At 45.1% G+C, this 26,520-nt stretch overlaps 3 protein-coding genes across 3 annotated transcripts in view; 1 reads left to right on the top strand and 2 right to left on the bottom strand.

The window, feature by feature from the left end:
* LOC119522328 (basic proline-rich protein-like) overlaps nt 1–26,520 on the bottom strand; it is a 75,189-nt gene that overhangs the window by 6,614 nt on the left and 42,055 nt on the right. The gene's annotated exons all lie outside the window — the stretch shown is intronic.
* On the top strand, nt 4,801–14,624 carry LOC119523044 (claudin-34-like). The gene is made up of 3 exons (XM_037821800.1): nt 4,801–4,983; nt 10,477–10,727; nt 13,761–14,624. The coding sequence occupies exon 3, from the start codon at nt 13,819–13,821 to the stop codon at nt 14,419–14,421; it is 603 nt and encodes a 200-aa protein (XP_037677728.1). The 5' UTR covers nt 4,801–4,983; nt 10,477–10,727; nt 13,761–13,818; the 3' UTR covers nt 14,422–14,624.
* On the bottom strand, nt 9,441–13,659 carry LOC119522330 (PRELI domain containing protein 3B-like). The gene is made up of 2 exons (XM_037820873.1): nt 13,637–13,659; nt 9,441–10,673 (listed from the first exon to the last, which is right to left on the bottom strand). Exons 1-2 carry the CDS (start codon nt 13,657–13,659, stop codon nt 10,148–10,150), a joined length of 549 nt encoding a protein of 182 aa, XP_037676801.1. The 3' UTR covers nt 9,441–10,147.

The raw sequence follows: 26,520 nt of genomic DNA on the forward strand, positions 1-26,520 counted from the left end.
GTGGCGAGCAGGGAGGAATCAGACCCGGGACCACAGAGGGGTCTCCTCCGGTAGCCTGAATCGGGCTCCAGGAGACGACTGGTCCTGTGGCTCCTGGCCAGCTTGGGGCACCCACACGCCCTGAGTGGCACCTGCTCCTCCTCCCCGCCCCGCCCCCGCCCCCGCCCCGCACCTGGTCCTCCTCCCCGCCACCCTGCTTGTGGTAGTCGAGGACGTTGTCCCGTGGGTCGTCCTGCAGCCCGTGCAGCAGGGCCTTGTCCAGAGGCCGCTGGCAAAACCGCCCAAGGAGGGCAGCCAGGAGGACGAGCACTGGGCAGGGGGGGAGGCAAGAGGCTGGTCCGGGGGAGGGGCGGGGACAGAGGGGGAGGCGCTGGGTGGGGCCGAGGGAGCCTCAGAGGGGGTTGGGGCGGTCCGGGCGAGGGGCGTGGCTGGGGGGTGGGTGGGCCCGGGGGGCGTGCCCTGGTGGGGAGGCAGACCAGGGGAGGGGCGGGGTGAGGGGCAGGGGGCGGGGCTCTGGCTGTTCGGGAGGCCCTGCCCAGACCCTGGACCCCTCCCAGGACTGGGATCAACAGCCTCGTGCCCCTGGTGCCAACCGCGGGCAGTGTGTCCTGCTGCCCACGGAGCTTCCCGGGCCTCAGCACCTGGGAGAGACGGGTTGGGGTGGGGGCTGGGGACTGGGGGAGCAGGAGGCGCCTCCCAAGTCTCAGCCTCACCTCTACCGCCCCACCCTGTGCCACCTTGTCCCGATGTCCAAGACCCCCTGGGGAAAGGGCTTGGTCCGGCCCCAGGCCAGGCACCCAAGGGGCCTCATGCGTTCGCATCTGTTAACAACACAACGAGGGGCAGTAACGTCCCAAAAGAAGCTGCTGCCTCTGGTGGCGTATCCATAGTAGTACTCATTGTCTGGCACATAGGAGAAACTCAACTAGTATTACTGCACTGATAATGAAAAGTTCTGGGAAACTGTATGTGCTTGCTTGCTCTTGCTTGCTCCGTTCCCCGAACTGCAGTCGTTCAGGTTTCCATGCATTCAGCGGCTTGAGTCCATCAACTCAGACCACCTTAACGCGACGCCGGCTTACCCTCACGGCTCTCAAATATCTACAACTAATTCGGCCCTAGGTAGGTAAGTGACGTCTTTCTGCCCAGATCCCCCCTCGAGGGTTTTGTTCGATGTCCCGTGGACATCCCAGCCCACCTGTGGGTGGCGCCTAGGCCCGTTTTCACGCGGCGCCCCGGCTCCGTAAGCCTAGGAAAACCTGAGCGCTCAGTCAAAACTCTCTGACACTCCGTGTCTTTCCCCATTGCAGCAAAGTAACCTGGGGGACGCCTTGGGCGAAAGACTGCATGCATTTCCTGACCCCCAACGGCAAACCGGGGACGCCTGCTTTGTTGTTGCGACTGGGTTGTATGGATCTGGGTTGTTAGTCTCACTTGAGCAACGTTCTGGGTGGTCTCTGTAAGCCTCCAATGGAGCGGGGGAGCTGTGAATTTCTCACAGGTGATCTCCGTAAGCCTCCCATGAGCAGAGCCCCAATTCGTGTCAGCCTCTTTCAGGGAGAATGCAAGCCTCTGAAGGAGCAGGAAACTGTGAATCTCTCACAGGTGATCTCCGTAAGCCTCCGGCGAGCAAAGTTCCCTAACATACCACAAGCCTCTCAAATTTCTTAAATAGCCATGGGTAATTTACAGTCACTTTTAAGTAACTCCAAAACTGCATTTCCTCCATCTACCCCCTCAAATGTTTAAACTTCAATTAAAAGGGGACGTAGAATGAATACAATTTGGCCGCAGTATCCTTTAGAGCAACAAAAACATTGGCCAGAAAATGGCACTTTTAATTGGCAAATTCTCACTGAACTTGATAATTTTATTCGGCGTAATGGTAAATGGTCTGAATCCCCTTATTTTCAAGCTTTTTAAACTCTTTAATCCTGGCCATCCTTGTGCCACACTGTTGCCTGCCATCAAATCCTCCTCCTCCACAAAAAATCCTTCTAAGTCTTCTGCTTTCCTCTCTACAAAAGTTAACCCTGTAAAGCCTTTAAGAAGCTTCTCTTCTTTAACCCTGCAAACCATCCCCCTTGTAACTCTTCTCTAACCCCTTCCCCCACTTCTCGTCCCATCGCCGCCGCCCCCTCCTTACCTCACCCCACCCGCGCGCAGCCCGCTGGCTGCCTGTGCGCCCCTCCCCCATCTCCCCCTCCAGCCCCTCTCCCGAGCAGGAGAGCGCAGCACAAACCTAAAGCGTGCACACCTGGCGTAACCGGAGGATAAATGAATAAGGCAAGAACTCCTCAATTACTGTCTGCTGCTGTTTTACTATCAACAAACCTACCCCATCCCTAACAATGTCTAGCCTCTGATTTACAAACACTAAATTTACATCCCAGTGAGCTGCTTCAATGTGTGAATGACCTCCTACTGTGCAGCTGCCCTAGCCTTAACTCCCTCCAACAAAAAGGATATAGTTTCCAAAAATAAAAAACAACTTTCTAAGCCACAAGTCACTTACTTAAAAATTTCCCTCTCCCCCTAACAAAAAGAAAACTTATTTCTCTATTTAATGAGAGGTCAGGCAAGCATATCTATTTAAAACCATGTTTTCAAATGCCCTAATCCATGTCTTGTGGGCTGTAAAGCTCCCCTCAACTACCCAGAAATTTTTCCTAGAGTACTGGGGCTCGGAAGTCCAGGTAAAAATTGACCGCTGCAGGCAGGCGCCGAACGCGTGTGAGTTGAGGTAGCTTTACGGTTGGAACTTTCCCTGTGCTTGGTCAATAGCAGCCGTGACTAACCAGCAAAACTCCGAAAACATACTCCTGCCACAACGAGAAATTGAAAATCTGCTCCTGCTGCAGCAAAAGCTTCACTACCAGCTGGTTCCAGCAGAAAATATCCAAACATCAATCTAATAATGCTGAAACTTAGTTCAAAGCAACTCTGCCCCAACTCCGTCCAAACCCAGCCGGAAGCAGCTAAGAGACAACTGCGACGTCCCTTTTCCCCTATAAAAGGTTGCTTCGAGCTAAGTTAAAGCATTAACCCAAAATTCTACCCAAACCCATACCAATTTTTTATTAAAAATAAAAGGCAGGAATGTCAGGCCCCAGAAAAAGAGTCTAACATATAGAAGGAATGTCTGATCCACGGGCCCTGCTGCTTATCTCATAAATACCAGGTATGCCATAAACTAAGGGTTGAAGGCTGTTTTAGGAATCCCAGTCACAGTGGCACCTAGACTCCAGGGGGCAGACAAGGCAAGATCAGATATCCCCATAAAGATGAATGACCGCAAACAAGCCAAAAGGCCTGCTTCCTCCACATAGATAATATAGTGCACATCAAAGAAGAGTAGTGTGTTAAAACCCTAGTAACCAGTCAGCAGAAACTGATAAGCACTCACCCAGTCGAGGCCCAGAACACACTCAGCAGGACCTCCCCCCCCCCAATACCCAACGTGGGTTTTTCCTTTAAAAAATGCTGCTCTCAGATACAGGGCTGGAGCCATTTTTCCTTTCTTTCTTTTCTGATGGCTCCCACCTGCTTTCTTCTGCTTTCTTCCTCTAATAAACCTTAAATTCTCTACTTAAACCATGACTCGCTGCGTTTGTGTGAATTCCTGAATGACCTAACAGCTCTGCTGGCTGGAAATAGGATTTATAAGCAAGTGCCACCACGAGGTTCCTTATGACTTCACCTTCAAGTTCGTTGATTGCAGAGCCAATTTATAAATTTAAGTTCATTGCAAAGCCAATAAAACACATTCAGAAAGAACACATTTCCAAGCAATTAGGCACTGTTAAGTGGTATTTTAAATGGTAATGGGTGTTTTTCAAGATCATTTTCTTTTTCTGAAAGAAGTACATGATTTTTCTTTTCTTGGGCCTTCTTATTGCATCACAATCAACCAGCCCTGAGTTGTTATAGTGACTTTTCTTTTTTCCATCCCATGTAAATTTACATTTTAGAGCATACCTTTCGTTTTAGTAACAACAGAAGAAAAATCAACACAATAACTTTCTGTTCAATCTGGGATTCATTTGGGAAGGGGTAAAGAAATTTCAAGGATTACTGATCCGAAATGTCAGTGTTCCCCATAAAATAAAATCTAAGTGGCAGCACCGTTTTACATAAAAAATTAAATAAACCAATCAGCCGGACTATATGCATATTTTCCTCTTTAGGCGCAACTCAAAGTCAACACCTTCCAACTCCTTGGTGCTTAACCGGGAGAAGGTGAAGACTTTAATATGTGCCCCAGGACGTTCCTGTTTAGCGTGACTCTGAAGTTAACACAACATTCTCCACTACAAATGAGGGCAACACAAATAGCATCTATTCCAGTCAAAACAATTTTTAAGAGTGTGCCTAGAGAACGCTAGAAAAAAAATTAGCTGATTCTAGTCAAAGTAGTTGTTCGCCCAGTTAGATAAAAGAAAAATATTAAGCCAATGCTCTAGTAATCGATAGGTATTTAAGCTGAAGGAAACAAACTCGGGAGTCAAATTTTGACTAGTGCTTCTAAGGAAACACGTGCACTTGCTGATTCCGTGGTTGTGGATTCCTGGATCATCAGACCATTTAGACGCATTCTGAGTCTCACTCCACATACCTGGGGCAGGAACCCAGTGCAATTACGTCGTCTTGAAGATGTTATTTTAGGTAAGGTGCGGCTCTGGTCAATGAGGGTGGCTTTTAATCTGGATTATTGGAGGCCTTTATACCCAATAGAAATTCAGATGTCCTCAGAGAGAAAGTCACCAGGCGGCGTTGGCGGGGGTGGGGGAGTGGGCATGAGTGGGAAGTGGATGGAACCGGAAGTGGGTGGAACCGGAAGCGGAAGGAGAAGCCATCCCCGTGGCAGTTGAGCCAGAGTTAGAAGCCACAGAACCCGGCAGCTCGGAGCAGAATGCCGCAGACTCTGGGGAGGAATCGTCGAGCTGCCGACTCCTCCAGACTGGATTTCTCAGCTTCTGAACCGTGAGTCTGCAAATTTCCATTGTCTGAGCAAACCCACTGTGTGGCCATTGCGCTAGCAGCCGGGAAACTTGGCACGCCCACGCCAAGGAAGCAGAGAGTTGATTTAAGAAAGGGTTCCCGGCCCTTGAGAACCCTTTGGCTACTGTGAACACTGGGCAGAGTGGCTGCAGGTGGAGGTGGTAGGGAGAGAAAGTAGGCGAGGAGGAAGAGAGGCATTGGGTTCAGAAGCTGTGCTTGTCTCTATTTTCCTAGTCGCTTTGACGTTAAACGGTTTTTAGAGTATTGCTAAGGCCAGTGGTTACTACTATCAATGAGCAAAAAAAAAAAAAAAAAAAAAAAAAGTTAAACCGAAGGCAAGCAGTGGTCAGATCTTTATTCAGCTCACATCAGTGCATCCGGGACCACCTGGTACCCAAGTGGCTCTTATATACGGGGGAGGAGAAGCGAGTGGGTGTGGCCTCATGGTCTGGCCCAGGCTGCAGGTTTCTTCATCTTTGCTTGTGTTTCGAATGGTTGGAGATTGCTCCTATTTTTCATGGCTTTTGTCAGGATCATTGGTGGAATCCCATTCTGGCAACTTTCAGAAAAGTTCTTTTGAGGGCTATTTTTGTAAGCCTTGCAGTGTTTCAAGGGAAGGACAAGTTTGCAAAAAAAGGGGAAAGGGAAGAAGAGAATGGAAATAAAGGGGGGTGGTGGAGTAGACAAAGGTCAGAGCAAGGGAAATGGGGTTCTGTTTTAATCCATTTACACTCCCTGAGGGTGTTTCCATGTTGCTAGTCATTTTCTGCCAGTTACAGTATGATTGAAGACTGTGGTCAAACACACAAAAGACTGTTTTCTGACCATTTCTTATTAAATTAAAAAAAAAAAAAAAGTTTCATTCTGAAAAGAAACTTTGGATTTATCTGGTTTTTTCTTCTTTCCCTGTACCGTGTTTCAAGCTCACCCTTCTTTTCTGATGTCTTTTGGTCTCAGCTGTAATTATTCTAAAGGTCTTTGGAAATACAGGTTTTCAAGTTACAGATTTTCTTCTCACATGTTTCCTCTTTCATGTGGCTCTAAATGGATAATTGGCATAGGACAGATTTCTTCTAGGTAGGAAACAGGTGGTGGCAGAAATGGAAGGTGCTTTCTTTTCTACTTCCTAAGGGTGGGTCCTGACACAAGAGTGAATTGTACACCAGATTTTGTTAATAGGTATGAATATATTGAATCGTACCTTCTGTTTATGACAAATGATAAAGGTATTACATTTATAGTAATGATATAAAGCAGTATTTTTCAGATATAGTTAAACTTTAAAATGAGTCATTTTGAGGGAAAATATTAAGTACATAATAGTCCTGGGGATATGAGGATGTGTTAGCCTGTTGGTGGCTGCCTCATGACCGAATTTTGCTGAAGTTTCGGAGATGCTGGTAGAGGTTTTGCTCTCATTTCTTCTCCCACAGATAGGCCTGGCTATGTAGCAACCCCTCTGCATTCTGGCACTCACTGCAAGCACTGTGAGGGCTAACTTCTGTCTATGTCACCCTAGTTTTTGTCCCAAGCATCATGTTCTCAATGAGGCTGGAGACATAAATGCCTCACCTTTCTTAAGACTTGGTCCTAGACTGTGTTTACATGAGTCAGAATGTTGTCTCAACACTGCCTTGTGCTGTGCCGTAGCACTTGACACAAATCATAATATTTCATTTAAAAAGAAAACATTTCCCCTGAAGAGTTTAAGGTTCTGAGCTGAGGCCTTGACTCAGCAAATACCTAGTGTTACAAAAATGTATACAACCAGAGAAAGAAAACAGCACAGATGAGGCTGGGTCAAGGACAATGATGGTGTTGGAAAAGCAGGAGATGGCCAAAAGACACTCTGGAAAAATTGGACTGACGTTCCTTAAGGGGTCTGTTGCTATTAAATGTTTACTCCACATTGCAGAGGGACTACTGTTTTGATGTGTGTACTTTGTGTCAGGACCTGCACATGTTCGTTTATTCCTTTGAACTAACAAGGAAGACAGAAAGAATCATCATTCTTTTATGATTGGGAGGCAGGATGTACAAAATGTAACAGGCTGGCACTTTGTGAGTCTCAGGACTGCTGGTTATCTATGTGTGGTGTTGGGCAATTAGTAAAATGGGATTAGAAACAGTGCCAGTTTTATGGGGAACATATGAGGGTGAAATGTGGTGGTGCAATTGAAGCTTTTAGCTTCTACCTCGAGGAAATTCACAATGAATGCTGGTTACCATTATTTTCACTGGAAAGGATAGTGAGGCCTGGAGAAGGATAATTTTTTTGACCAATTTCATATAATTAACAAGCTTCCTGATTTATGGGGTTGGTTAGGGATAGGGGAGGATTAGAGTTTCCTTTTCTTTTTTTCTTTTTTCATCTTTCACTTTATTTCTTGTCTGGAGTAATGAAAAGTTTCTAAAAATTGAACAAAAATTAAGTGTGATGGATGCACAGCTGTATGAGGGTACCCAGCGGCAAGTGGTGGTACACTTTGGATCTTTGGATAATTGTATGCTATCTGAACAATCTCAATAAAAATGGAAAAAAAAAAACAAAACACCCAAAACATCTCTTACTCCCCTCCCTCCCCCATAATCCATCTAATTTTTGTCCCCGTTTTTCTATGCATTTGTCCATACGCTGGATAAAGGGAGTGGGAGCCACCAGGTTTTCACAATCACATGGTCACACCATATAAGCACCACCATATAGTTATACGATTGTTTTCAAGAATCAAGGCTACTGGGTTTCGTTTCAACAGTTTCAGGTATTTCCTTCTACCTTTCTAGTACACTAAAAACTAAAAAGGGATATCTGTATAACACACGAGAATAACCTCCAGAATGACCTCTCGACTCCATTTGAGATTTCTCAGCCACTGAAACTTTATTTTGTTTTGCTTCTCTTCCCCTTTTTGGTCAGGAAGTCTTTCTCAATCCCACAATGCTGGGTCCAGGCTCATCCCTGGGTCTTATGTCCCATATTTCCAGGGAGATTTACACCCTTGGGAGTCATGTCCCACATAGAGGGGAGAGGAGTGAGTTTACCTGCTGAGTTGGCTTAGAGAGAGAGGGCCACATCTGAGCAACAAAAGAGGTTCTCTGGGGGTGACTCTTAGATACCTTTATAAGTCGGTTTAGCCCCTCCATTGCAGTAACAAGCTTCATAAGGACAAGCCCCAAGATCGAGGTCTTGGACTACTACAATGATATTCCCCAATGCTTGCAAGAATATCAGGAATTCCCCAGGTTGAGAAATGTAATGTTTCCACATTTTTCCCCAGGCCCTCAAGGGGGCTTTGCACATTTTATTCTCACGCTACCCTGTACAAACCAACCAGATCTCACCCCTTATTCAAGTTTCCATTTAATTATGCTGTTTGAATAAACTGACCATACAAGTTAAATTATATGGTGTGCTACAGAAAGTATACATTTTTTTTTTTGCTTAGAAATCTTTTATCATTAGGATATTACACTTCTCTCAGAACAAGTATTATTTACACGAATCATACAAGGCAACTTTTTTTTTTTTTACCAAATATCAAAAATTTAGCAATGTTGTTGAGCAGAAATGTTATTTCAGTTGCAAAAACCATCTCTAGTTACAAAAAATAATCAGAAAATTACTGGATTTAATGTGCTTTTACAAATGTCCTAAGAAAGTCTTAAGCCAAATAATATTTTAAGTAGAAAAAACACTAATTTAAAAAATAGTTTGATATACTATTTCTGTGGTTTATGTACATACATTAACTTGTCTCTTTTATAGGAAACCTGACTGGATGTTTATCACTTGTAATGTAAAGCACTGGAAAATAAAGGCTAGAGCTAATCACTTTTAATAAAAATACTTGGTATGTAACAAATAAGTATTAAAGATATCATTTAGTGGTTAATAATTACCTGATACAAAATATAAAACAAAATACATTTACTAGATTGTTTTTCAGTTGCAGCTGCCCACTGGCATCCCAAATAAGGATTTCCCATAAACAAAAGCTGCAGTGAAATTCACTCAGTGATTAGTTTAGGTCAATCCTTTTTTTTTTTTTTTTTCTTACCCACCACCCCCCCATGCCCTGCAGTGGCACCATATTATTAAAAACATTAAGTACCGGGGATTTATACTTCAGATCAAGACATCATTTGAGTAATTTCAAATGACGTACAGCTCTTCATGTAAAAAAGATGTTTTGTGGTCACAATTACTTCAAAAAGTAATTATAATCAAATAACCTGACATATCATGCTTTAGCAATTACAGAACCATGATTTTGACACATGGCAATTTATGTTAGGCAAATGTTAAATGCTAAAAGATGTGAACAGCTGTTCTTCTGTTTAATGTTTAATGCTGCAAAATTCAGGTAATGACTTTATTTTTTCAGTTAACCAGCCCATAGTACAGCATACTAAATCATAAAGACTTTTAGAAGTACAAATCCAAGGAAGGTAATATCTTTACTAAGTTACAAAAATTTGGCAAATCAATACAGTACTCTTTTAATACAATAAAATCGTATTTTTGCTGGAGTCATATATTACTTTAGTGATAATTTTCATTCCAAAAATATCACTTACGTACCAAATCAAAATACTGTGGTTTTTAATGGTGGTTTAGAGCAGAGCAAGTTTTTTTTTTTTTTTTTTTTTTTAACAAATTAACATGCTTTTGGAAGTTACAATTTCTCCTTTTAAAGTGAGTTCTCAACAGTTAAACAACTGTTGAAGTTTAATGCAGTAAGGCAATCACGGTTGTATATGAAAAGGTGGCTCTGCTTTGCTCTGGGGTTGGTCCAAAGCCAGGTAGAGTTCCAATGCATGAAAAGCTTCAAAATTCTACCTTAAGGAGATTCATCACTATGCCAATACCAATTTCGAAGTACTTTTTCAAAAATTGTAAAATTTTAACATAAATACTGGAATCCTTACAATTGGATGGTCATTTCAAATAACACAAATTTCTTCTGGTCTCTTACTTAGAAGCCCTGCATCTCTTTGTTTTCAACAAAAACCACATACTTGTTCTCCAGCTTATTACAAAAAAGTCCACCTAAAATATAGTTGTTTTTTTTTTTTTAAATAACAAATAAATATAGCCAGCTTGGAAAGACCCAGGGGATCTGATGTTATACACCGATTTTCACTGTCATTTCTCTACAAATGCTGCTGCCGCCATCGGTGTCCTTATGCTTCCTCTTGCTGAAGCCGTCAATTCTTCAATCTCGGCATTTAATTTATGTATTACCCATTCCATTGCTTCTCGGCCTTTATTAGCATTTGAAGAAATTGTACTTGCCATCAGCCCTTCCAGGTAACTGCTGAGGCTGACTCCTTTCACAGTGATTATGGCTTCTTGAGTCAAAACAGTTTTTTCCGGGTCTTGAGAATGTGGTTTGTATATAAGTCTCTCATCTACTGAAACCATATTTGTAAATGAAATATTAGTAGATTTAAGTTCCATTGTTCTCTCTACAGGATCAACTACCGAATGTTCCTGAACATATGTTTTGGTTCTTGCTGCACCAATAATAGATTTCACAATGGAAGGCAGTCCCCACTCTGTGCTGAGAAGTCTGTGGCTGTGCAACTTTCCAGAGGGATCTATATGTCTGTCCAATACATCAACTCCAACCACACCATGGGTGGTCAAAGACGTGCTCTGAAGTCCATATCTTCATGGTGCCGGCGACGGGCGCGATGTCCGGGCGGTGCTAGAGGACAGCGAGGTAAGAGGCAGCACCTGCCCCCGACCCCACCCCCACCACCCCAACCAGCTAACACTGCCAGAAAGTATACATTTTGCACCAAGTAAACATCTCTTCCTTTGGTCTCACACAGAAGTTGATGTTTTAAAACACAGTCAATAGTGATTTGATGTGCTGAGCCCCCTATAATGGGACTTGCCCTTATGAAGCTCATTACTGCAAAGGAGAGGCTAAACTTGCATATCGTTGTGCCTAAGAGTCTCCCCCTGAGTGCCTCTTTGTTGCTCAGATGTGGCCCTCTCTCTCTAACTAAGCCATCTTGGCAGGTGATCTCACGCCCCCACCCCCGCCACTTGGGACCTGACTCCCAGGGGTGTAAGTCTCCCTGCAACACAGGATATGACTCCTGGGGATGAATCTGGACCCGGCGTCGTGGGGTTGAGAATATCTTCTTGACCAAAAGGGGGATGCAAAATGAAACGAAATAAAGTTTCAGTGGCTTAGAGATTTCAAATGGAGTCGAGAGGTCACTCTGGTGGGCATTCTTATGCACTATATAGATAACACCTCTTAGGTTTTAATGTATTGGAATAGCTAGAAATAAATACTGAAACTATCAAACTCCAACCCAGTAGTCTGGACTCCTGAAGATGATTGTGTAACAATGTAGATTACAAGGGGTGACAGTGTGATTGTGAAAACCTTGTGGATCATACTCCCTTTATGTAGTGTATGGCTGCATGAATGAAAAAATGGAGACAACAACTAAATGAAAAATAGGGTTGGGAGGGGGATGATTTGGATGTTCTTTTTTACTTTTATTTTTTATTCTTATTCTGATTCTGATGTAAGGAAAATGTTCAAAAATAGATTGGGGTGATGAATGCATAACTACATGATGGTACTGTAAACAGTTGATTGTACACCATGGATGATTGTATGGTATGTGAATATATTTCAGTAAAACTGAATTTAATTAAAAAAACAGTCAATATCATCCTTTACCCTTTAGTCTGGTTTACCTTCGTTATAATCAAGTCCATTTTGTTCATATCTCTAATATCATATCTAATTGATCTCTTTTTCAGCTTTTTTTAACATTTGCTATATGGGGTAATGCTGACATTTGTTGCTGCTGAACTCTGGCTCTGAGTCTCAGGTGTCACACAGATACCTGAAGTTATAGGGACCCACCAGCTTATACACAAACAGCTCAGCATCTCAGAATTCAGAGATAACCATTACAGAGCTGTAAGAGCTTACAATCTAGGAACTTTTACCATAAGCCTTCCCCTGATAACCTATGCTCTCAGATTCAATTCTCAGAGTGTGCACGTGATAGTCCATATTTGTGAAGCATTCTAAAGTTTGTCTTTTCGATTCTGGCTTATTTCACTCAACATACCTCACGATGCATACCTCACAACTTCATTTCTTTTTGCCGCCACTTGGTATTCCATTGTATGTATGCACCACAGTTCACCATTCTATTTATCTGTTGATGTACCCTTAGGCCAACTCCATCCATTGCAAATCATGCATATGGCTGCCATAAACACCACTGTGCAATATCCACTCATGTCCCTGCTCTCAGTTCTTCCAAGTATATACCCAATAACAGGGTTGGAGGATTATAAGGCAACCCCATGCTTAGCTTCCTGTGGAACCACCGCACTTGCCCTCCAGATGGGCTCCCCCATTCTACTTCCCTACCAACAGTGACTAGGTACATCCCTTTCTTCAATTTTCTCCAGCACATGTATCCCTCTGTTTATTTTTTAACAGTTTTATTCACACACCATAGAATCCACCCTAAGTAAGCAATCAATGATTCCCAGTATAATCACATAATTATGCATTCATCACCACAATCTATATGAGGACATTTCTACCTCTTCCCCAAAGAGGAAAAGGAGAGAAAAAAAAGAAAAATACAAAAGATAGAAGAAAAATAAAAATAAAACACAATGAAAAGCTCAGACAAACCACCACCACCAGGAATCCTATATCACTCCCTTAAATCCCCTTCTTATAGACATTTAGCTTTGATATATTGCCTTTATTACAATTAATGGAAGCATCTTACAATGTTACTGTTAACTATAGAGTCTAGTTTGCATTGATTGTATTTTTTCATCTATACCATCCAATTTTCAACACCTTGCAATGTTGACATTCATTTGCTCTCCCTCACTTAAAAACATTCTTATATTTGTACATTTAATCATGATCATTGACCACTCTAGGTTTTGCTAAGTTATACAATCCCAGTCTTTATCTTCTATCTTTCTTTCTGGGGTCATACATGCCCCTAGCCTTCATCTTTCAACCATACTCACACTCATCTTTGTTCACAGTACTTACAATATTGTGCTACCATCACACATTATTATGCTATCCATTTCTGGACCTATACAATCAATCCTGTTGAACCTTCTGTACTCCTTTAGCTTCAAATGCCCAATCTACAACCTCTTTCTATCTCCTGAGAACCTGTATTTGCAACTCTCAAATTTTGCTCATCATTGTTAGTCCATGTTAGTGAAACCATACAGTTTCTGTCCTTTTGTTTCTGGCTAATTTCACGCAAAATAACGTGTACTGTGAAAAGGGCCAAACACAAGATGTTACACATTTGATGACTCCATTTATACTTTTAACATAGCCACATGACTCCATTGCATGGATCCAGCATAAATTATTTAACCCAGCCCCTCTTGTGGGTTTTGAAGTTGTTTCCCATTTTTCAATCTTACCAACAGTGCTATAGTGAACATCTTCATAACTAAATAATTTCATCAACTTTAATTATGTCTTTGGACGCATGATTAAAAGGTCTGTGCATTTCAAGGCTTCCAGTCAATATCACCAAATAGCCCTTTACAAAGTTCGCTCAGCCCGAACTCCCACCAGCAGAGCATGAGGGTCACGTCTCCTTTCTCAAGTGCGGCATTTCCCTCCCGGGGGCTGCTCACCTCCAGGGACGGGCCGGGACGGGAGGGGGTGTCCCAGGCCTGAGGGCACCCACTCACGATGCCCTGTATTTCTTTGCAGGTCCTCTGAGCACGCTGCGCCTGTGATCTTGCCTCTCGGTAGCACCCACCGTCAAGTGATGTTCTTTGCTGTTGCCACCGTGGGCTGGCTCCTGTGCGCCACCTCCATGGGCAAGGCGGAGTGGCGAGTGTGGCACGTTGACAACAACCCGCTCTTCCCCTCCGGCCTGGCCCGCGTGGGTGTGTGGCGAGTCTGCATCTACCGCCACGACATCAGATTCCCGTTTTGTTACCATTACACCTTCCACGAATCCTTCCTCCCTCTTGACATCCGTGTGGCTCAAAAGCTCCTGCTGGTCACCAGCCTTCTAGGGCTCCTGGGGAGAGTCTCCGTCATCTTTGCCCTTAGGAACGCGCACATGGGAATTCTTCAGAGGAACGCCATCCACGTCCCATTCATGGCCTCGGGGATTCTGCACTTAGCCGCTGGCATCTGCATCTCAGCCACCGTGGTGTGGAATTACTTGTCGGTGATGAAGGAAGAGGGAATCTCCTTTCCACCTTCTTTTGACTTGCCCTTCAAGCCAGACACTCAGGAAGTTGGGAGTACCAGTGTCATGGCATTGCTGGGCACCTTCCTGCTGCTGCTGAGCGGGTTTTCTTTCCTCCTGTACCGATTTCCCCGCAACAGCCAAGTGCATCCCAGGGTCTCAGAGCAGTGAACTTCCTGGTTGCGTTGGCTTTGCCAATTCTTGGTTACCAGGGGAAGGTCACCCTGGTGATCCAGTTATTTTCAGGTTCTCAAGACTGTAGTGGAGGGCGTTTGAGCAGAAAGTCGCCAACTGTTGCCTTCTGTTACCTTCTGCGTCTGAACCGGGTTCCTTATTTGGTTGGTTGAATTAAAGCACTTTCGTTAAAAAGAAAATCTTGCCTCCCTGCCAATCTTTCAGACTGGTTCTGGATTTCCATTCATCTAAGCTAAGATAAACAATCGATACTCTAAATCTAGTGTGTGGAAATCAGCGTCTGTGAACACGTTAACCTCACACACCTCCCTCTTCACCTTCCGCTAGCCAGTGACTGACCTTACTTCCTGTGGCACGATAAGAGCATCCCTCTTTTATTCTATAAAATTTTCCAAAACATGTAAAAGTAGAGAGAATGGTGTGAGGCCTCCGCATGCACCCGTCTCCAGACTCAACAGTCACCAAGATCCTGCCACATTAGTGTCCTCTCTCCTGTCTTTCCCCCTTCTTGCCTATTTTTTTTCTCCAAATTAATTTAAGGCAAACCCCAGACATCATGTCCCTTCATCCCCACATATTTCAGTGTCCCTCTCTAAAAAATAGGCACATTTCCTTACATGACCACATTCTACCTAAACAAATTATTAACAATTATTCCTTGTTATTGATTACCCAGTCAGAATTATTCAATGCCTCCAAAATAATTCTAGAGTTTTTCATTTGACATTTGGTGCCCACTTTTTCTCTTAAGTTTTAATCTAAAGTGGCTCCTTCACGCCCCACCCCCTAACACCCCATCTCCTTTTTCCTTCTTTTTTGATTCTTTAATCTGCTGAGGAAACTGGGTCAATTTTCCTGGAGAATTTCCCACAATCTGAATTGGTCCATTGCCTCGTAATGTCATTTAACTTGTTATCTCTACAGGCTTGATTAGATTCAGGCCCAGCTTTTGAAGGATGAGGATCTCATAGGTAATACCAGGTACTTCCTACTGACTGCATCGTACCAGGAGGTACACGGACATTTGTTTTGATCAGTGGATTCTCCCGCTGAAGGTCTGATGCCTCTTGTAAATTTCCTCATCAAACTTCCACCTAATGGTTTCATCTATTGATGGTCCCGGTTTGAATCAATTATTTCATTAAAAATTGAAAATGGTGACTTTGTAATTCCCATATTCCTGCCAGATTCATTGGCTGGGATGCTTTCTTCCAGTTTGCTAGAGCTGTCATTATGCAAAATACCAGAAATGGATTGGCTTTTATAAAGGAGATTTATTAGGTTACAAATTTAAAGTCTTAAGGCTATAAAATTGTCCAAACTAAGGCATCAACAAGAGGATACCTGCACTGAAGAAAGGGCAGTGGCATCTGGAACACCTTTGTCAGCTGGGAAGGCACATGGCTGGTGTCTGCTGGTCCTTTGCTCCTGGGTTGCATTTCAAAATGACTTTCTCCACAATGTCTCTGGCACTCTGTCTCTCTTGGCTTCTCTCATCTCTCTGCTTGTTCTCCCAGGGCATTTCTCTCTAAGCATCTGGGAGACCTCTCTCAACTTCTTAGGGGTAAGTTCTGGGCTTCATCTCTTAGCTTAGCATCTCCAAATGCCCTGTCTGCATCTCCCGGTGTCTCCAAGCATCAGTGTCTGTGTCAGCTCCTGAGCTCTCTTTAGTACTCCAGTGAATTAATCAGGGTGGGATCCACACCTCCATGGAAATAATTTAATCAAAGATCTCACCCACAGTTGGGTGAGTCACATCTCCATGGAAACAACCAAAAGATTCCACCCAAAAAGATTGGATTAAAAGATCATGGCTCTCCTCCTGAATGCCTCTTGGTTACTTAGATGTGGCCCTCTCTCTCTAGCTAAGCCAACTGGGCAGGTGAAATCACTGCCTTACCCCTTACTTGGGATCTGACACCCAGGGGAGTGAATCTCCTTGGCAACGCGGAATATGACTCCCGGGGGAGGAATGCAGACACAACATCGTGGGATGGAGAACATCCTGACCAAAAGGGGGATGTGAAAGGAAACGAAATAAGGTACAGTGGCAGAGAGATTGCAAAAGGAGCCGAGAGGTCACTCTGGTGGGCACTCTTACGCACAATATAGACAACCCTTTTTAGGTTCTAATGAATTGGGGTAGGCCTATGACCCTAACATTCTCAAGCACAACAAATCTTTGCAAACTTCCAGCAAAGCTGGGGCGTCATCTCCCCAGTGGAACCCAACGCCATTCTCAGGTCGTCAGGGCCCGTCAGCAGGTGCCTACGGCAAACGTTACAAGTGAAAACCAAAAGGAGGAAGGGTGTCATAAGCAGGCCTGGGTCACCCCAAGCTTTGGCCACGTCCTCTCTGGTTCTGCTCATTTTAGGAAGACAAATTCCACAGGCCACTTGCGGTTTCTGAGTCAGAGTGGACCGGAGGTGGGCGGGCAGGCCTGGGGCTGAAGCTTTTTTTTCTTTATTAGAGAAGTGGTGGATTTACAGAACAATCATACATAAAATACGGGATTCCCATACACCCCCCCCCCCCACCTTGCTTTGGTATGGAACATTTGTTACAATTAATGATAGCATGTTTTAATAAGTGTACTATTAACTAAAGTCCATGGTTTAACTTAGGGGTCACTGTTTAGTGTAATTCCATGGTTTTTTTTTTTTTAATTATTATTCTGTTATCATATACACATTACCCCTTTTAATCATATTCAGATATACATTTCAGTGCTGCTAATTGTGTTCACAATGCTGTGCTACCATCACCCCACCCACTACCCAAACTTTCCCATCATTCCAGATGGGAGCCCTGTGCGTTTTAAGCCTTAGCTTCCCGTTCCCTATCTCCACCTCGTCCCCTGGTCGCCTGTATTCTAGATTCTGACCCTATGTGTGGCTGAAGTTTTCTCAGTGAGGGTCTCCAATCTGTCTTCACTGGCACGCCCTGCCACACCCCTCTTTTCTCCTCTACGACCATGCAGGTGACATTCTAGGAGGACCGCTGCATGTTACGCTGATGAGCTGTGTTAATATTTACTAAGTGCTTAGAAGACAGCCTGGCAGGGGGAGACTCTCCGAGGTCAGGTTCCGGAGCCGCAGCGCCTGAGCCGGGGATTCTCAGGCCAGTGGTCCCTAAGGGAGCTCGGGAGGCGGCACGGGAAGGCAAGCCGCCAGCAAAGCCACGGGGGCGGTAGTCCAGCCTCAGCCTGATCCCACGGGGAGCTCTGCAGCTTGCGTGGCACCTTGGGAGTTTGTCCCACCAAGGCAAGGGGGCTGGGCCACGAGACTGCAGACTCAGCAGCGGGGGTGGGGTAATCCCTCGGGGATCGCCGGCCAGCCCTGGGTGACCCTCTGGAGAAGGGTGCAGGACCCAGGATAGGGGACCTGGGTGGGGAATTGGCGGCATTGGTGACTCAAATCAACAACCATTTGGTGACAGCAGCTCCACGTGTCAAATGGCAAGAACTGGGAACCTGGGAACCTGCGGGGACACGAAGGCAGTGGCCGCTCCATTGGCAGGAAACCCTGCCAGTCAGAAGGGAAGCTGTCAGCGCAGGAGCACCCAGCACGTGGGGCCCTCCTTGCCAGGGAAGAGCAGGAAGCATTGGCTTTTTTAAGCCCCCTGTCCCCCCATCTTTCCCTCGGACATTTAACAATTGTCAATGTTTAATTAAAAAGGCCCCCGTGGTGGAATTTCTGGCATATAACATCTGGGGCAGATACTTGTGGAGCTATGAAATCTATGTGTAGTGGTGGTGGGAGGTGGGGAGGAAAGACTTTTCTTGGATGTGTCCCAATTAGTGCCAGTCTGCTGGCAGTCTCCATGCCTTCACATTTTCTTTTTTAAAACCACTTTTCCCCTTATGAAAGTAATATTATCACTTACCAGAAACATTTGTAAGAGAACTAATGAATCATCCCACTGTAGAGACATGAACTGCTGTGAGCATTTTGGGACATCTAGTCTCCTTCCCCATGTTTGGATCTGGGTCGCTGATAGGAATTTTACTATATATATATATATGTGTGTATATATATATATATATATATGTGTGTGTGTGTGTGTGTGTGTGTATATATATATAAAAACCTCGCAGATACTTTCCTGCATTATCTGGCATAGAGTCTTGCAGGGGAGGTGCATGGGTCTGGAGCAGAAGTAGCTGGGGGATTTCGAGCAGGCCAGGGCCCAAACCTTTGGGGCCTCAGTTTCCCCAGCCCTGAGGTGTGAGTGCAAAGGAAAGCACCGCCCATGACTACTGCCTTAGCCATCGGGGCGGGAACCCCAGCAGCCGCCGAGTTGGGTCTCTGCTCAAACTGTTGGACCCCGCAGATTGGAAGAGGGAAGTGCCCAGGGAAGGTCAGAGGCACCCCGCCCAGAGAGGGAACCCGGATCCGCCCCTCTGGGGCTCTCCTGGCAGGGACCCGAGGCGGCCACCTGCCCGGCTCCCCGCTTTCTGGCACATCCTCCCCGCACCGTCCAAGGGGACGCCTTTTGAGGGAGACCCTCGGCTCCCGAGCGCCTCCGGCTTCCCCTCAGAGGCTTTACCACCCTCGCGGGACCAACTTGGGCATTCCGGGGCCCCGGGCCGCAGCCGCCTCCCCGCGCCCCCGCCCCAGGTGGGCGGAGAGGAGCAGCTGCAACTTCCAGGGCCCGGGAGCCGGCGGCAGGGCCGAGGCGGGGTGCCCGCCCTCTTCCCCGCGGAGCTGTTCGGGACCCAGGGGTCAGTCCCCGGCAGGCCGCGCCGGCCTCCCTGGCGGGGCGCCCAGGTCCCGGCTCGCCCTCCTCTCCGCGGTGGCCCGGGGGCGGCCTCGGCGGCGCCCGCCCTGGCCCCCGTGCGGTTTCCCGGCGCGGGAGGGAAGATGGAGGGGCGCAGGGAGGAAGCGGGCAGGAGGAGGAGGAGCAGCAGGGGGGGAGGCGGAGCAGACGGGGAGCAGCCCAGGGAGGCGAAGGACGGGGCTGGGAGGTGAAGGCGGGGGGAGGCGGAGGAGCCGCCCAGGGAGGTCCCCGGCGCAGTCCCCGCGGGAGCCGCTGCCACTCGCGACCCCCGCCGCGCCGCCGCGGGTCCGGGAGAGCGCCGAGCTGCCGCTGCCGGCCAGCCGGGAGGAGGCGCGCGACTACGACGGCCGCGTCTTCTACACCGACCACAACACGCGCCAGACGTCGTGGATCGACCCGCGCGATCGGTAAGGGTGGCAGGGCGCGCGGGACGGGGGGCGCCGGCACGGGGGTCCGGGGAGCGGAAGCTCTGGCGCCCGCGCGGGGCCGCCGGGACCCCCCAACCGCGGGACCCAGGATGGAACCGGGACCTGCCAGGAGCCCCTCGGGTCCCAGCCAGGGTCGGGGCGTCCTTTCTCTCGGAGCCGGGACTCGCCAGGCGTCCCAGGCTCTGGGTGAAGACCCTGCCCTGCGTCCCCGGGTCCGCGCGACAGTCCGGACCGCCCCCACCGGGCCCCGGGAGGCGATCGCGGCGCCTTCCCCCGCCGGGGCGAAGGTGGGGCCGCACCACGGGACCCTGGACGAGGTTTGAGTCGTCCGCTCTCCGGGCCACGAGGCCTCGGAGCGCGGAGCCCCGGCCGCGGGGCGGACCCTCCGTCGCGGTTCCCTCCCGTCACCCGCCCTCCGAGCCTGGGAGCTGGGCGCCTGCAATTTCCTCCTCCGGGGCTGACGGATGGCTCTCTTTTGAAGTTGAACCAATCATCAGTCACATACTAAGTTCAAAGAATTTCAGCCGTTTTCCAAAGTCCATAGCTCTATCTGTACTTTGTCTCAAAATTTTCTCTGAAACATCACCCTAATTTCCCTAAGTATCAGAATTCTGGCTATTAGTCGTACCGTTAGCATTTTGATGTTTTTCAGATCATCATACACTCATATTTATATACTTGGCAAGAAATATGTGAGGAAAAGATTTTTTTCATTGACCAATTATTTTAATGTAAGTATCAACCTAATAAAAAATTAGCATACTTACCATTTTTAAAAAGGTTTACTTTACCTTCTCACAAGAGTATTTTCACATATTTAAAAGCTGATTTTTTATTTAAAGAAAATAAATATTAGCTGATTATGGAAAATTCTGAGTATACAATAATTAAATTTAAGAGGATTCTCTTGAAGACGCAATTTAAAAATTCTAAATGCACGATACACACTTCCGTGAAAAGCGTTAATAATCACCTATACAATTAGCTAAATGACTCTCCTGAGTACAAGAATATAAATTGGTGAGTGGCTATCTGCATTAATTAGATAATTTCCATGTTTTACTTTGGGATATAGACTTTTAAAAATATTGCTTTGTGGATTTTATTTTTTAAATAATAACTCACTGAAGTGGAAGGAAAAAAAGTTGATTTACTCCATGCTTCAGTGGCTTAATGTTCTGTCCGAGTTTTGAAGGATTTTAGCACTATGCCTCAGGGAACCACAGAGGAGAGGGAAGGAAAAGTGCATCCAGAGCCTTATCGGATTAGTTTGTTCAGTCATTTCATTCATTTATTCATTCACTCATTCATTCATTTACTTAACGTTTATTGAATGAATGCTTATTCTGCACCACGGTCATGAAAGTAAGTTGCAGACTCATACATGAAAGTTGTAATTGCTGATTGATAGAACCTCGATCAAAAATGAAAGACTGACATGTGACATGAAAAACAATAATAAAAATATCATACACAATTTATTATTACTTACAATTTCTTTTATAATAATCTCATTGCCTATGATAAAATCACTGCCATTTCTTGAACTATGTTAGAAGCACTATGCTAGGCACTTTAAATTCACTCTAATGCTTTCAGCTACTCTGCAATTTTGACACTGTGGCCCAGAACAGTAGTTAGATGACTATAGACTCTCGAGCCACATTGTCTTGGACCAAATTATGACTCATCCCTCTTAACAGCTGAGTGACCCTGGATCAGTTATTTGATCTCTCTTTGCCTCTATTGTTCATGTGCAAAATGAACCTAGGTCATAGGACTGTTGTAAAGATTAAATGAGATGATGACATGCAAGGATTTGGAAAAGGCCTTGGCACATAGGACAACATAAGTGTTTGCTCTTACAATGATTGTTGCTGTTTGCTATCTGTACTTTAATTAATGAGAAGTAATATACTAGTATTAAAAACAAAGTTTATTTACATATTGATTTTGTCAGGGATGATGTGAGATAAGCCTTTTTCAAGGATGGAATATTGATTTGGTACTTGAAGGTTGGGTGGGATTTGAATCCAAGTACGGAAGGGCATTCCCGGGAGAAGGAATGAAATGGATGAGGGCATGAATATACGAAAGTCCTAAGTAAGTAGCTGGGGAGTCTAGAATTCAGGGTGTATGGTAACAAGGAGAAAAATATCAGATTATAAAACATCTTGAATACTGTGACTTGGTCTACACAGATAGAGCAGATCATGTGCGTTGTGCGTGTGTGTGCATGCCTGTGTGTGTGTGTGTGATGCTCACACAGGTAAAGTCATTGACTGTAATAATATTTTGGTTCTCAAGTTATTGTCTTCTTTAATTGCCCTCATTAGATAATCTTAGCACTTATCAAAAGCTGATCTGAAAAGAGCCCTAAGAAACGAAGGCAATCACTCAGACACAAATAATCACACCATTACACTCAATAGTACCACAGGCCAGGACAGTAGCCATCAGTTAAATAGATCAAAAATTAGAGTGAGATCAAAATCACCATCCCTGGCACAGTATTAATTTTCTGATTGACGGTGAGAAAGAAAAAAACTATTGGGCATAACTTCAGCTATATTTCAGGGATCCTGTACGTTTCTTCTAATTTATAAAGTATAATAAATGAATCACCAAGGATTAGTTGTCAGCTATAAGACAGAGTGTGAAGGATGAAGCACTCTCCTACAACTCAATGACGATAGTTCAGACTGCCCAATTATAAAATGGGCAAAAGATATGAAAAGACTCTTATTCATTGTTGGTGGGACTGTATAATGGTTCAGCCACTCTGGAAGTCAGTCTGGCACTTCCTTAGAAAACTAGATATAGAGTTACCGTTCGACCCAGCGATTGCACTTCTCGGTATACACCCGGAAGATCGGAAAGCAGTGACATGAACAGATATCTGCACGCCAATGTTCATAGCAGCATTATTCACAATTGCCAAGAGATGGAAACAACCCAAAGGTCCTTCAACAGATGAGTGGATAAATAAAATGTGGTATATACACAAAATGGAATACTACACGGCAGTAACAAGGAACGATCTCGTGAAACATATGACAACATGGATGAACCTTGAAGACATAATGCTGAGCGAAATAAGCCAGGCACAAAAAGAGAAATATTATATGCTACCACTAATGTGAACTTTGAAAAATGTAAAACAAATGGTTTATAATGTAGAATGTAGGGGAACTAGCAATAGAGAGCAATTAAGGAAGGGGGAACAATAATCCAAGAAGAACAGATAAGCTATCATGGGTAAATTTAACGTTCTGGGAATGCCCAGGAATGACTGTGGTCTGTTGGTATCTGATGGATATGGTAGGAACGGGTTCACAGAAATGTTGCTATATTAGGTAACTTTCTTGGGGTAGAGTAGGAACATGTTGGAAGTAAAGTAGTTATCTTAGGTTAGTTGTCTTTTTCTTACTCCCTTGTTATGGTCTCTTTGAAATGTTCTTTTATTGTATTTTTTTAAATTATATTTTTTATCTTTTTTATTTTTCATACAGTTGATTAAAAAAAAAAAAAGTTAAAAAAAAAAAAAACAAGGAAAAAACTATGTAGAGCCCCCTTGAGGAGCCTGTGGAGAATGCAGGGGTATTGGCCTACCCCACCTCGATGGTTGCTAACATGACCATAGACATAGGGAACTGGTGGTTTGATGGGTTGAGCCCTCTACCACAGGATTTACCATTGGGAAGACTGTTGCTGCAAAGGAGAGGCTAGGCCTCCCTATAATTGTGCCTAAGAGCCTCCTCCCGAATGCCTCTTTGTTGCTCAGATGTGGCCCTCTCTCTCTGGCTAAGCCAACTTGAAAGGTGAAATCACTGCCCTCCCCACTACGTGGGATCAGACACCCAGGGGAGTGAATCTCCCTGGCAACGTGGAATATGACTCCCGGGGAGGAATGTAGACCCAGCATCATGGGATGGAGAACATCTTCTTGACCAAAAGGGGGATGTGAAAGGAAATGAAATAAGCTTCAGTGGCAGAGAGATTCCAAAAGGAGCCGAGAGGTCACTCTGGTGGGCACTCTTACGCACAATTTAGACAACCCTTTTTAGGTTCTAAAGAATTGGGGTAGCTGGTGGTAGATACCTGAAACTATCAGACTACAACCCAGAACCCATGAATCTCGAAGACAATTGTATAAAAATGTAGCTTGTGAGGGGTGACAGTGGGATTGGGAAAGCCATAAGGACCACACTCCCCTTTGTCTAGTTTATGGATGGATGAGTAGAAAAATAGGGGAAACAAACAAACAAACAAACAAAGGTACCCAGTGTTCTTTTTTACTTTAATTGTTCTTTTTCACTTTAATTAGTATTCTTGTTATTTTTGTGTGTGTGCTAAATGAAGGTGTCAGGGATTGATTTAGGTGATGAATGTACAACTATGTAATGGTACTGTGAACAATCGAATGTATGATTTGTTTTGTATGACTGCGTGGTATGTGAATATATCTCAATAAAATGAAGATTAAAAAAAAGAAATGAATGTAGGGTTGCTGTTTGAGGTGAAGGAAATTTCTAGTAATGGATGGTGGGAAAGAGCATTGCAACATTCTAAATGTGATTAATCCCACTAATGAAAGGCTAGGGAGGGGGTGGAATGGGAAGATTTAGGCTGTATATATGTTTCCACAACTGAAAAAAAAAAAAGACAGTCTAACTAGATGACAATTGAATGCTAAGGATGAACTTGGATGGGACTGGAGGATAGAGGACAGGTGGCTCAAAGGGACACAGTTGAGACATAAGGAAAAGGAAATATAGAATGTAAGCTCTGTATCATTATTGAATCTCTTGTACTTCTTAGTTGTGCTTAATGGAATTGCATAGAAGAATGTTCTTGTTCATGGGAAGTGTATACGTGAATTACAGTGTATGTTCAAGGATGTGTGCAGCTAGCTCTCATATGTTCAGAAGACAGAGCAATAGATGATGGATGATAGATAGGGAGGGAAAGAAATAGCGATGTGACAGCATGTTAAAGTTGGTGGATTGAGCTATCGGGGGAGGGGGGTCAGGGTATGATGGAATTCTGTGTATGGGGCTAGTATTGTTTTTGCAACTGTTCATATAACTTCGAATTTATTTCAAAAAAACAAAAAAAAAACAAAAAAAACCCAGAAGAGCAAGTAATCCTCCTGGCTCCCACTTCCTAAGAAGTATGTCACTACCAATCAGGGGAAAATAACAGTTAAAATTATACATTTCCCAAGTCCCTCAGACTCAGAATCATGAAGAATTTCAGAGCTAGCCACAAGATTCTCTCACAGCTCTGTTCAGAAGATTTCATAAGAATGATCTCACTAACCTAAGTTTTCAACCTGGCCTGACCACCTTAAAAATATATATGAAAACTCAGTCTGCTGAACTGCACCGATCAGCAAACCTAGGTTCACTAAACAGAGCAGCCAGTGGCCAGGCTTTGTCTCCACTCAAGGAGAAAGCTGTTACCGCCGGGGCCCTGTGATGGAGGAGACAACGTGGGGCCCTCACCCCGAGATGTGCCAACCACAAACTCAGGAGGATGCTCGATCTTCAAAAAACCCAGCAAACTTTTGTCAAGTAGCAAACGGAGAGTGGAGTGGAGTCTGGCAAAATTGGGGTTCAAAACATGGCTCCACCATACTTACTAGCCATGGGACCTCAAGGAAGTTAACATCTCAGAGTCCATCTATTTATCTGTAAAATGGGAACCCTCACATCTCTTCTTTGGGTGACTGGGAGCATCAGTGAAACAACTTATTTCAACTACCTGGCACAGTGAACTATACATACTAACGGTGGCCTAATCCAGCTTTAAAAAGGAATTAACTGAGGCGGGGCAAGATGGCAGACTGGTGAGCTGTATGTTTTAGTTACTCCTCCAGGAAAGTAGGTAAAAAGCCAGGAACTGCGTGGACTGGACACCACAGAGCAATCTGTCTTTGGGCATACTTCATACAACACTCATGAAAACGTGGAACTCCTGAGATCAGCGAAATCTGTAAGTTTTTGCGGCCAGGGGACCTGCGCCCCTCCCTGCCAGGCTCAGTCCCGGGGGAGGAGGGGCTGTCAGCTCCGGGAAGGAGAAGGGAGAATTGCAGTGGCTGCTCTTATCGGAAACTCATTCTACTGATTCAAACTCCAACCATAGATAGACTGAGACCAGACACCAGAGACTCTGAGAGCAGCCAGCCCAGCAGAGAGGAGACAGGCATAGAAAAAAAACAACACGAAAAACTCCAAAATAAAAGCAGAGGATTTTTGGAGTTCTGGTGAACACAGAAAGGGGAAGGGCGGAGATCAGGCCTTGAGGCGCATATGCAAATCCCGAAGCAAGGCTGATCTCTCTGCCCTGTGCACCTTTCCTTAATGGCCCTGGTTGCTTTGTCTATTAGCATTTCAATAACCCATTAGATCTCTGAGGAGGGCCGTTTTTTTTTTTTTTTTTTAAATCCTTTTTGCTTTTTCTAAAACAATTACTCTAAGAAGCTCAATACAGAAAGCTTCAAAGAATTGAAATTTGGGCACGTCAAGTCAAGAGCAGAACTAAGAGAGCTCTGAGACAAAAGGCAATAATCCAGTGGCTGAGAAAATTCACTAAACAACACAACTTCCCAAGAAAAGGGGGGTGTCCGCTCACAGCCACCATCCTGGTGGACAGGAAACACTCCTGCCCATCGCCAGCCCCATAGCCCAGAGCTGCCCCAGACAACCCAGTGTGACGGAAGTGCTTCAAATAACAGGCACACACCACAAAACTGGGCGTGGACATTAGCCTTCCCTGCAACCTCAGCTGAATGTCCCAGAGCTGGGAAGGGGGAGCAGTGTGAATTAACAGAGCCCCATTCAGCCATCATTTGAGCAGACTGGGA

The sequence above is a fragment of the Choloepus didactylus genome, chromosome X (genome assembly GCF_015220235.1).
Source record: "Choloepus didactylus isolate mChoDid1 chromosome X, mChoDid1.pri, whole genome shotgun sequence".
In the NCBI taxonomy this organism is placed as follows: domain Eukaryota; kingdom Metazoa; phylum Chordata; class Mammalia; order Pilosa; family Megalonychidae; genus Choloepus; species Choloepus didactylus.